This window comes from Tachysurus fulvidraco, chromosome 8, assembly GCF_022655615.1.
Source record: "Tachysurus fulvidraco isolate hzauxx_2018 chromosome 8, HZAU_PFXX_2.0, whole genome shotgun sequence".
Taxonomy (NCBI): Eukaryota; Metazoa; Chordata; class Actinopteri; order Siluriformes; family Bagridae; genus Tachysurus; species Tachysurus fulvidraco.
In genome coordinates, this window is record NC_062525.1 from 130,170 (window position 1) to 142,822 (window position 12,653).

Sequence of the window (12,653 nt, forward strand, 5' to 3'; positions counted from 1 at the left end):
GCAGGATCACTGACCACATTTTAACCAAATACAAGGTATTTGTTCATTTTAAATTTATTAATTTGAGTGTGTGTGTGTGTGTGGGGGGGGTGTCCTTTATGTCCTCAGTGAGTGAAAATGTCCATATTTGGTTCAATCTCACCGGATGTAGTGACATGTTAGGAAGTCCGGTTTATGATTGGTGTAATAGCGTCTTCGCAGGTGAATAATCCAATGGAGGTGAAGAATATTCCACAGTGAGTCTCTAAATGCCAACAAACACTACATAATCCACACAAAACCGTGAACACTCCTTACCATAACAGCTGATGCACCTATCGCCATTAAACTCGCCACCCGAACGCCGTCGGCCCGCTTCCTTATATGGGAAAAAAACGGAAGTCGAGAGTGGGAAATGGGGCAACACAAATGAAACGGAATATATTACTGCTGTACACAGTCAAGAAATGTTTACCCTAAACAACGTTTATGCATTTATACCTTTGCTCTGCTACATAGACGACCCCCCCCCCCCAGCCATCGGCATCGAAGGAGAGCTTCCATACCAATGCTTCAGGTTAACCACATTAACAATTTCATTTTTAGGTGGGTTTCTGCAACAAACTGTGTAACTTATTGGTCCCATTCTTTTTTTAACTTCAGCTGGTCCCTCCCACTTGGGTGCTAGCTTAGCAGACAATTTATTAGAGGTCGAAGAGAGTGGGTGTGTTTTAATCCAGACTAGATCACCCGGCTGGAACTGCGCATCCTTCCGGTGAAGGTGGTTTATGGAGGAGCCGTTCCAGTGGTCCTTGTAACTGCCTGCCAATCATGAGCTCCACTGGTCCCAGTTTTGGTGGTATATTCTGACATAGGAGGCAATCATGGGTTTTAACATCCGATTTATCCTCTCTGTCAGATTTGTTTGTGGGTGGTAGCTGGTGGTGAGTTTCTGGATGCTTCCCCATGTCTTACAGAGTTCTGAGAGGACACTAGAGGTGAATTGAGGGCCTTGATCTGAAACCAGATATTTGGGAACCCCCCAACTGGTAAATATTTCTTCCCTGAGGATTTTGGTTATTTTTTGGGTTTTACCATCTCTGAGGGGAAACATCTCTACCCACTTAGTGAAATAATCCACAATTACAAGGAGGTAGGTGTTCTGATTTTTGCTCACTTGGAAGGGCCTCATTAAATCCAGCATGTGGTCTGGTTCCTTAACCTGGGTGCTTTGCAGAAAGCTGCTGGATTTTGTGTTTTCTGACTTGTATTTTTGGCAGACCTCACAGCCCTTGATGTACTGCCAGACATCTTTGCAGACGGAAGGCCACAAGCTATGTCCAACAGCCTCAGCAGAGTTTTCAGCCTAACCAGGTGTCCTCCTAGAGGGTTGTCATGAAAGTAATGCAGAAAGCCAGTTACTAATGACTGTGGGACCACTATTCAACTCTGCTCCTCTTAGGGTCCTTGAGACGTAGGCTACCACCCTCTCTCCTTCAGCTGACATCTGGCTAAGTATAGCTCCCAGGCCGACATCACTGGCATCTGTATGTTGTATGTACTTGGAATGGCTGGTTAAGATCAGGCTGCACCAGAACAGGGCTTTCTGGCAATCGGGGGTTCACTCCTTTCTTTTTTTAGTTGATTTAAGGGGGCAGTGATGTCTGCAAAGTGAGGGATGAATTTATGATACCAGCTTGCAAAACCCAGAAAACATTGCAGTGCCTTGAGGTCCGCAGGAGGGGGATGTTGTCCGACAGCCTACGTTTTCCCTGGGTCTCCCTCCACTCCTGGCTCAGTGACAATATTTCCCAGAAACTTCAGCTGCCGTTTGAAGAAGTGACATTTCTTCATGTTTAAGGTCAGGTTAGCCTGACTGTCGAGTCTTTGTAACACGACATTTAGATGTTGGGTATGGTGTTCCAATGACGGTGAGTATACTATGACATTGTCAATGTATACAAAGCAGATCTTGTTTGGTAGCACTTCAAGTACAAAAGGCTATGGCAGGGTTAGTTATGGAACAGACTTCCAATTCTCAGTGTTTAAGTCCAGGATAAAAACACATCTGTTTAGTTTAGATTTTTATGAATAGCTTTTCTGAGGTAAAGGAGCAGATCTGGAGTGTTCATGAGCACAGAGTGTTTGGTGAACTGGGATGTCTGGATGTTGTCTCCTTACCACCATCACAAGTCACTCAGGTTTACAGACTGTGGAGTGATGGGACACTTTACATCCCAGGAAGTCCTCATGTCTAGCCATTTACTGTAGTTATGATGTCATAGCTAGTCTTGCCAGAGTCCCTGTCTGCACTTTACACATAATGTACATTGTTCATCACCTGATTACAATCATACCTAACATCTCTCTCTCTCTCTCTCTCTCTCTCTCTCTCTCTCTCTCTCTCTCTCTCTCTCTCTCTCTCTCTCTCTCTCTCTCACTCTCTCTCTCACACACACACACACACACACACACACACACACACACACCTTAACCAAGACAAGTTCCCTTCCGAGTCAGGTTCCTTTCAAGGTTTCTTCCTCATATTATCTCAGGAGCTTTCATGCCACTGTCACCTCCGGCTTGCTCATTAGAGATAGGTGTTAGTCTTGTGCCATGTGCTTTTGTTGTGTGTATCCCCTGTGTTTGCCCCTCCCTATCCTTAATCCATTCCTGCTTCAGCAAACCTGTTCCTTGTGTTTCACTGATTGTTCTCCTTATTTATACCAGTTGTATTGTGTCTGGTTTTTGTCCTTCGGTTGCTCCTGTTGATGTTTTTCCGGTTTCCTTTGTTTCTAGCCCTTTGTTATTTTCCCCCTTGATAAACCCCTTTTTATGTCATCCCTGCATATGGGTCTGAATTTTATCTGTGAAGACACCCATCTCTAACATATATAATAACTTAATTTTAAGCTTTTCCTTCTGTTTCTATACTTCTGTAAAGCTGCTTTGAAACAATGTGAATTGTGAATACAAGTGAATTGAATTTTTTGTACATAATCAATTATGTCAACTGATAATCAAATATCAAGTCATCCCTCATTCTCAGATTACTGTTTACATTCAGTGGATCCCCATTTAATAGAATAATTAAAATCACAATAAGAATAATCATTTTTTAAATTTAAATTCAGTATTAACTGAACCACCTTACATACCTTGTACCATAAACTGCTGTATTCTTGTGCAGTGACATTGACAGACACAACCAGCACACGATATGCCTCATTTCTGCTTTATTTTATTTAGAAAATAATATAATTTAGTTCAACATTCAACCAGATGATGTCTGATCAGATTGTGATGTAATGCACTGTAATAAACAATACAGATCTATATGGCATTAGGATGAAAAACTGGCTCATAACTGTCTGATCATCACACCGTCTGATTAACCCAAATCTCATGATCCCACTACACTGAGACATCGTCCCAGCGACTCTTCAAAATAAACCTGGAGTCTTGTCATTTCCCCATATAGAAAATTTTGGAGCATTATTGTTACAACAAAACCATTTTAACCGGAGAACACACCATTATTTGTGTGTGTGTGTGTGTGTGTGTGTGTGTGTGTGTGTGTGTGTGTGTGTGTGTGTGTGTGTGTAATAAAGAAAATCTTATTTGTCACATATTCATTACTTTTTAAATTCTGACACATTAAAAGTGATAAAAGAAATCATCTGTGTTTTAGTACCAGTTGTACTGATTACACTGATGTTTTCTAACTTTAAGCCTCTTTCCTGAAGGTAAATACTATAAAAATAGAAGCAGCTTTTAGCTTTTTTATATAACTTCAGCCTATAGGAGACTGATGACGGTCTTTTTTGAGCCAGATGACGAGCTGTCTAACGAGCTAATGTTGGCTTCAGCAGTAAAAATGTCACTTTATGTAGACACAGCCAGAAATATACAGTCATATTTATATAACGAAAACAATGTTTAAATCTGATTCACACACACACACACACACACACACACACACACACACACACACACACACACACACACACACACACACACACACACACACAGACACACATTGACATCAGTGTTTTCAGGCTCCGTCCTCCATGTTTCTACGTCGTAGTAAAAATAAACTTTCTCCCATTCTTGTTTTTTTAATATTATTATATTTTTCTAACCTGCAGGTTTTTGTAATGGAAAAGTAAACAAACTTGTACAGTAATCACACACAGTGGAATACTACATTACTATTTAACCCTCTATCCATTGTTCCACCTTCACATCAGTCTATATAAGGGCATCTGCCAAATGCCATATATGTAAATGCAACCCTTCATCCCACTTTCATTCCTGTATTTATCAAGGATTTATCTACCAACCTATCCACCCATCATTCCACTGATCTGTCTATACCAGCGTCCACCTGATTCAATCCTGTAAGAGAAAGACAGATACATTTCCCTAGCCACTACATTGAGGAAACATGAGCCCTACATAGTGCACTGATACAGAGCACACTAGATCCGAGCGATCTGGAGTCTGATTAGAGTTTAGGACTCCAGAAACATTCCAGATTAACTGAGTCTCTTAGTGTATTGTTAAACTTTTTTGTACGTGTCTTCTAGCAATTTCCTCCTGCTGCCTATTCACAACTTCAGACTGTGTCTCCTGGATCCAACATTGTGTCAGAAAGGCAGCTGAAAACCCCTTAAGGATCTGTGCTTTAACACACAAGTAAAAAAATAAAAGCAAACCAATCACATGACAGGACATGACTCAGGTGTCAGACTGCAGTGAGGATAAAATAGGGAAGAGCTTATCCCTCCATCCCTCCTGTGTTCTGTTCAGTTATTCTAAAGTGTCTGAAGTGACTGAGCCACAGCGACTCGACTCGACTCCGAAATTCACTTTTCACTCAGCATTTAACAAAAATATTTTACATCAAAGTATATTCCCATGAGAACACTATTCATGAGATGCTGTAACAATGGGCCTGAGAACAGCAAGCATTCAAATTATAACAATGAGCTTATAACACACTCAGTGTCCACTTTATTAGCACACACATGCAGTTCTCTAATCAGCCAATCACATGTTGTATAAAATCAAACATCGGAATAAAAAAAAGGTCTGATCTCAGAGATCAGAGGAGAACGACCAGATCAAAGGGTCACAGTAACTGGAAAAGGTTTGTTTATGGACTTCAGCTGTCCAGTTTGGGTGAGTCTGTACTCATGTGCCTCAGATTCCTATAGAGAGGAGATGAACCCCATGTGATCTTCAGCTGTTGGAGCTCATCTACCTCGAGGTTTTATTTATCTTTACTGTTTCATCATTGTGATGTTTGATGTACTGCTGCCACATGATTGGCTGATCGGATAACTGCATAAATGCACAGATGTACATATGTTTAATTAAATGGTGACTGTAAATTCTACTGTTTGGGACAGGGACTAAACATGTCCTGTTAAGAACACTAAAATAATACTGTTTAGGACAGGACCATATAATTTTATTCAGAATACCAACTAGACCATCTCATTTTGGATAAAGCCTTAAAAGATTTTCTAGTAAAGAAACTGTAGAAGTAGAGTTTAGTGTCTAGGGTGGAGCCTGAAACTTTGTAGTAAGAGGAGAATTATTATAACACAGCTCTAGTCACTGTGTCCTTCCAATCAGACAAAAGAGGAGAAGCCAGCGACCGGTGGACGGGGTGTTGTGGGTGGGGCCAAACTGCTGGGTGGGCGGGGTGTAGCTGTTGGTGCTAAGCTGCTTGGTGGGCGATACAGAGAGGAGTGGGTGGAGCTATGCTGCGATGGTGTGGGAGTCCGACTGCCCTTGGGTCTGAAGAGACACTGAGGCTCAGCGTGGGAGGGGCTAGGGGGTGTGGCTGGAATGGAGTCAGGAACAGTAACAGCAGTAGGCTCAGTAGGTTCTGATTGGCTGTAAGTAAAGGGTGGAGCTCTTGAGATTCCTTTCTGCTGTCGACGCCAAGAGTTGTAGTAAGTGGGATCGCTGATGTAGTGATTAACAAATGAGTGTTTCTGATTCTGAAGGGTGGTGTCACACTCACACTCACTCTCACTGCCCTGTGAGACAGACAGGAGAGAGAGAGGGAGAGAGAGGGAGAGGGAGAGAGAGAGAGAGAGAGAGAGAGAGAGAGAGAGAGGGAGAGGGAGAGGGAGAGAGAGATTAGATTTTTTTGAATTTCTGTTTAATTAACATATAGAATTTTCCAGACTTTGAAAACAAGTGAATACACAACCTGTGTAAAGAACAATAACAAAGAAAAATGTCAAAAACGACCCTGAACCTTACGTCTTCTGCCTCTATAGAGCACAAAGCTTCCCCCAGTGCCCACACTTCTGATAGCCTTCAAGCCTTTACTTTATAATTCCGATTCACACTTCAGAATTCCAATAGCCTTCGAGTCATTTTATAAAAAGCTTTTGTTCTGGCTTTAACTTATGCTGTGTTTTGTATGTACATTTACATGTACAGTATGTGACAGACCCCTTATCCAGAGCGATGTACATAAGTGCTTAAATCTCTAACACTGAACACATTAATGCTGCTCACTAGGTTACATACTTAAGATACCATGAGTTTAAAACATTTGTTCAAAGTTACAATGAAAAAGTGTCAAAGGTTGTTTTTTTTTTTTTTTTTTTTTAATAAATGCCAAAGATAAGGAAAGAAGTGCTAGTTGAAGTGTTTCCTGAATAAGTAGGTCTTCAACCGCCGCTTGAAAATATCCAGTGACTCAGCTGTCCGGACCTCTAGGGGAAGTTCATTCCGCCACCTTGGTGCCAGAACAGAGAAGAGTCTTGTAGTAAACTTCCCTCTTACTCTGAGAGATGGTGGAACCAGTCGAGCAGTGCTGTAGATCTGAGGGTGTGAGGTGCAGTGTGAGGAGTGATGAGGGCTTTGAGGTAAGAGGGAGATGGTCCATTTTTGGCTTTGTAGGCCAGCATCAGTGTTTTGAATCAGATGTGTTCAGCTACAGGAAGCCAGTGGAGGGATCGCAGCAGTGTGGTGGTGTGGAGAACTTTGGCAGGTTGAACACAAGCCGTGCAGCTGCATTTTGGATCATTTGCAGAGGACGAATCGCGTTCATATGTAGACCTGCTAGCAGTGTGTTACAGTAATCCAGTGTAGAAATGACAAGAGACTGAACAAGTACCTGAGCAGTCTGTGTGGGGAAAATGGCCGAATCCTTCTAATGTTTTAGAGAAGAAACTGACATGAGCGAGTCACATTAGGGACATGTGAGGAAAAGGACAGATGATTGTCCATGGTTACCCCAAGGTTGTGAGCTGTGGCTGAAGGGGAGATCAAATCGTGCAGCCATCCTTCACTTCATCATCACATTGATAGAAACTGTGTCTGTTCCCCAAGTAGTGAGATCAAAAAGTAAATGCATGAGAAGTTCTTTAAATAATCTTACTGTAATTAGACCAGAAAAATGCCAAAGAAACAAACTTAAACAGATCCTAAAGTTTGGGCTTCTGAACTTGCACCCAAAGTACCTATAGTAGATGAAATCATCTCAGAAAATAGACTTACTGCACTCTGCCTTACTGAAACTCATTTGCAAAACTGGTTGGGATCTTGGAGGTTATTCTGTGAGAGATAGACAGACAGTTTATAGACAATGTGAATTTTTGAAAGAAATGAGTAGTTACTGATGTCTGATGGATCCAGAGCAGGTTTCTTTAGGATGGGAATAACCCTTTGCTCTCTTGAAAGTAGTTGGTACCTGACCAGATGCTACGGATCTATTGATGATAATGGTAATGATGGGCAGAAGGTCTTTCCAGATGGTCTGGAGCATAGTGAAACGGAGTGGATCCAATGGGCAGGTGGTAGGATTGCAGGACTGGATGATTTGTAAAATCTCTTCTGCTGCTACGGTTGAGAAATGCAACAGCGAAGGAGTGGAGAATCCATACTCTGAGATGTAAGTTCAGTCTGGGCTGAAGTGAAGATCCTGCAGATTTTCTCAGATCTCATAGTAGAAAGAAGCAAAGTCTTCTGCAGTCAGGGAGGATGAAGCAGGTGGAGCCGGGGGGTTGAGCAGAGAAGAGATGATGTTGTGGAATTTCCGAGGGTCATGTGAGGAAGCTTCAAGCTTTTCCTTGTAGAAGGAAGTCTTGGCAGAAGTCACATCTGAGGAGAACTTGACAAGAAGTGTTCGTTTTCTCGGGTTTAGTGAACATAGGGCAGAGAAAGTCCATAGTTGAGGAAAGAGATGAGAGGAACGTATCTGTGTCTGAGTCCAAGGGCAGTGAGGAAAAAGACTCAGTATCAGGAAGAGAAGAAAGAGTGCCAGAAGCTACAGAAGAAGGGGAGACAGAGTGAAGGTTGTGGGGGGTAAGAGCGAGGGGGTGAGAGGTAGTTTTAGGTAGGATAGGTAGAGTGATGGTGAAGGATACCAGGTGATGATCAGAGACGTGTAGTGGGGTAGCAGTCACGTCTGTAGCTGGAGAAGGAAGGGTGAAAACCAGGTCCAGGACATTGCCTCCTTTGTGTGTGGGGATGTAACTGTTGAGTGTGAGGGAGAAAGAGTCGAGAAGAGACAGGAGGGAAGAAGAATAGCTTGTCAGAGGGGAGGTTGAAGTCACCAAGCACTGTCAGGGGGGAGCTATCGGAAGAGAAAGCACTAAGCAGTGAGTCCATTTCTTCCAGGAAGTCTCCTAGGGGATCAGGAGGGCGGTAGACAACAATGATAGCAAGGTTTATAGGAGATGTGACTGAAAAGGCATGGAATTGCATTAAATGAGTTAAATGAGAGAAGAGTAGAAGTGTAAAGCACCATCTCCATGACAACAATAAACCTGTACCACCACCCCTGCCTGTTTCTCGTGGTGAGTGAGAGAAAGCATAGGCAGAGGATGGAGCAGCTGGTGTAGCAGTGTTCTGTGGGGACGTCCAGGTCTCTGTTAGAGCAAGAACATCACAGGAGTAATGGGAAGGTAAAGCAGAGATAAAATCAGCTTTCATTACAGCAGACTGACAATTCCAGAGCCCACCTACCACCACTGTGTGAGACTTACACAACAGAGGAGGGTAGATGGGGTTACTGGGATTGTGACCTCTGCTCTGTGGACAAGAGCGTCTGTGACAGTAGGGTTTGTTTACAGAGATGGGTTTGAGGCAAATATCTGCAGTCAACCAAGAGTGAGATTTAAGATGTGGTGTGGTAGAATATATCAAACAGTACAAGACACTTATTTACAATGTGTTAGAGAGATACTTACTGTACAAACCTGTAACAGAGAACCTTCAGTTTAAATGATTAAAGCCCTGCCCACAATTCACACCCAATGGGTGGTTTGCACAGGGACAACCAGCATCCTCATGGGGAATGTGACTTCTTTAGACCTGTTAGAATCTCTCTTTACACAACTTTGAATGAGGTTTCATACAATGCTTTCTTAGAGACATCTTCCAATGTTGTTAATGGTGGTGTTTGGAAGAACAAAAGTGCTCCTTCCTTCCACTGATAATACCCTCCCGCTGCAGAGCTTTATAAGGGTGGTGGGAGCTGATGGCTTCCTCCAGGGTCCTGACCCAAAACCTCCCTGAAATGGGATGGTAGTGCTGAAACTACCTCCCAAAGCAGTCTCTGTTTCAGGCAGCCCGACAATACTCCAGTCTCAGCACACAGATCCCTGGCTCTCTTGCAGACCTCAAATCCCTAACTTTGGTGATCTCTTGAATGTACGGAGGTGAAAGCATGTAGGACTGTATGAGAGAATTGTGGAATAGTGTTTCTTCTTCATTACTTGGAAAGGTTTGTGTGTCAATCCTGCTGATCCTCTACACTGAAGATGAGGCTCTCTGACCTCTCTGATCTCATGACTGATAGAACACTTGTTGCTGATAGGGCCATTTCCCTCAGATTCAGCACAAATACATATTTATAATAAAAAGTTTTTTGAAAGTTTACAGTTTAACCATGCTGTAGTAAGGCATAAGCCATGCCAGCCCATGCCAACTCTTCTCAATAGAGAAGCCTCTGTGCCATCTGCAGTTGGAAAGTTCTGACCTGACATGACATGACAATCAGGCTGTGACCACCCTCCTGTCCACCTGAGAAAAGAGTTTACCATCCTCTTCAGAACATCTCTGATCAATGTCTCTGGAGGTTCTAGGATGGTGAAGCAATGCCGGAGCAAGGAGGCTATTAGATTGTTGTCAACCAGTACTCAGCACAGCTACACCTCTCACATTGCATGAAGCAGGACACCTCATGAACCGACCGTCCAGGGTTAGGGTTAGGGTTAGGTTTAGGGTTAGGGTTGGGGTTATGGTTAGGTTTAGGGTTGGGGTTAGGGTTATGGTTAGGTTTAGGGTTAGGGTTATGGTTGGGGTTGGGGTTAGGGTTATGGTTAGGTTTAGGGTTATGGTAAGGGTTGGGGTTAGGGTTGGGGTTGCTCCTCTCCCAAACAAACAACAGAAAGAGAATGTGTGTCATCCTCCATAATATAGCAGGGGCTCAAATGCAATCCTTGCTAAGCAACATCATACTTTTTTCCCTAGTGCACTGAAATATTCCTTGAACTAGACAGACAGGACAGACAATCAAAACAAACACAGACTGCTTCCTGAAGACAAAGAAGCTTGAGTAATGTTGCTTTTATGTGAATTTGCTGGTAAGTAATCTCTTTGTCACATGTCCTTTCAGAGTCATTAAATTAGTGTATTTAGACACAGCGCTTCCCCAAACAAGTGTTCACGTAGCATCAGCCCTGACGTAACCTGTTGTAGTTTAATGTCAGAAACACACAGCATACACACAGGAAATAATAAAGGGAAAAATTCAGAGAGAGAGAGAGAGAGAGAGAGAGAGAGAGAGACAGAGAGAGAGAGAGACAGACAGACAGAGAGAGATAGAGAGAGACAGAGAGAGAGAGAGAGAGACAGACAGAGAGAGAGAGACAGACAGAGAGAGAGAGAGAGAAACTTCATATATTGGTTGTAGCTTTCAAATGACTTACTGTGTGGATGTGTGTGTGTGTGTGTGTGTGTGTGTGTGTGTGTGTGTGTTACCTGTGAATCAGACAGCTCTGATTTTTTCTCCGTTAAGCTGCTGCTCTCTGCTTTAATCAGGTCACTGTATTTTGTGTTTATGTCTTCATCAGAATAGTGCAGACTGCCGGGACTCGGCCTCGGAGGCGACCTGTTCGTGCACACACAGATACACGTATACATGAACAAATGTTTTTCATTGGTCAAAAAAAAAAAGAGGATACGAAGCTTGAAAATGTCAGACTACACTGATCACTCATCACACACAACCCAGATATCAGGGTTTAATTACCCATAATTCCTCACTAATAGGTCATTAATGTGAGGACAGAGCAATGACATCACCACTAAAATCTTAGCTACTTAAATAATAACTGCAGAAGGAACTAATATGTAAATCGTCCTGACAAGGTACCGATCTCATATAAGTGTGATTAAATAATAAACCCAGACATTATGGAAATGAGATAATTGTAGATATAAATGTGTTTATGATGTAAATATGAAGATGCAGGAGGATGTTGTACTTTAACTAACACAATAATACTGCCCTTAAAATATGGCACTTTCTTTGTTTCTTCACATTTATTTCCTTCCCTTGAAATGAAATGCCACAAATTTACATATTTGTTCCCAAAAATGTGCAAAATAACGTGAAACACATCGTGTTCACCGAATGTGAACCCACTGATGATCTTCTAGTAAATAATGCATGCTTGTGTGTTTTTAGTGAGTGTTATAGACAGAGACGTGTGGTGAAGACCAGCCTGGTGTAGATGCCGTTCTTCCGGTTAAAAGAGGTTTTGACGGACAGACGCCGGTTGTTCAGTTCCAGTGTAGGAAAGTGACTCTCGTCCAGACCCACCATTTCTCCATGGGTCAGCGTGGTACAGTTAGGGCTGTTACCTAGGAAACACACACAAACACACAATATACACTTTTAGGAAGCAAAGAACTGAAGGAACCGAGAAGGACATTATCTATATACTGTACATCATAAAGGAGATTCAGGTAGAAATTAAAGGCAGTTCACCAATTTCTTTTTTGGCGTATTTCTTGCTCTGTCCTCTAATGATGAGGATGAAGACCAGCAGGAGGATGAAGATCAGACCGACCAATGCCATCACTACAAGGAACCACCACTCCTCATAGAATGGAGCTACCTTGTGAGCTGGAAATGAAAATATGATGTTTTTTATTTAACAATGTGTGTATTTACATTTATGGCATTAGCCACATCCTCCATATTTAATTAAGTAATAAACACTGTGTTGTTGTTGTAGTAAAAAATTATTGTCAACCCTGAAGATAATTTCATGTCATGGATCATGTCACCCACATGGACAATAAAGACACTTGTGTATGAATGCTGTACATAGACTTTAGTTCAGCATTCAGTACAATCATCCCTCAGCACCTGATTGGGAAGCTGAGCTGCTGGGACTAAACACCTCCCTCTGCAACTGGATCCTGGACTTCCTGACTGGGAGACCTCAGTCAGTCCGGATAAGGAACAGCATCACCACACTGAACACTGGAGCCCCTCAGGGCTGTGTGCTCAGTCCACTGCTGTTCACCTTGATGACTCACGACTGTGCAGCAATGCACAGATAAACCATATCATCAAGTTCACCGATGACACGACCATGGTGGGTCTCATCAACAAGAACATGAGT

General features: G+C 42.5%; 1 protein-coding gene across 2 annotated transcripts in view; it reads right to left on the reverse strand.

Moving 5' to 3' along the window:
- Positions 1-3,200: 3,200 nt before the first annotated feature.
- Positions 3,201-12,653, reverse strand: part of sdk2b (sidekick cell adhesion molecule 2b) — a 151,533-nt gene continuing 142,080 nt past the window's right edge. For both annotated transcript variants that reach the window (XM_047817010.1, XM_047817011.1), the window contains 4 exons: positions 12,011-12,148; positions 11,745-11,883; positions 10,999-11,128; positions 3,201-6,032 (listed from right to left, as the gene is read on the reverse strand). In XM_047817010.1, coding sequence (XP_047672966.1) covers positions 5,619-6,032; positions 10,999-11,128; positions 11,745-11,883; positions 12,011-12,148 — 821 coding nt within the window. In that variant the 3' untranslated portion in view covers positions 3,201-5,618. The remainder of the gene's footprint in view (positions 6,033-10,998; positions 11,129-11,744; positions 11,884-12,010; positions 12,149-12,653) is intronic.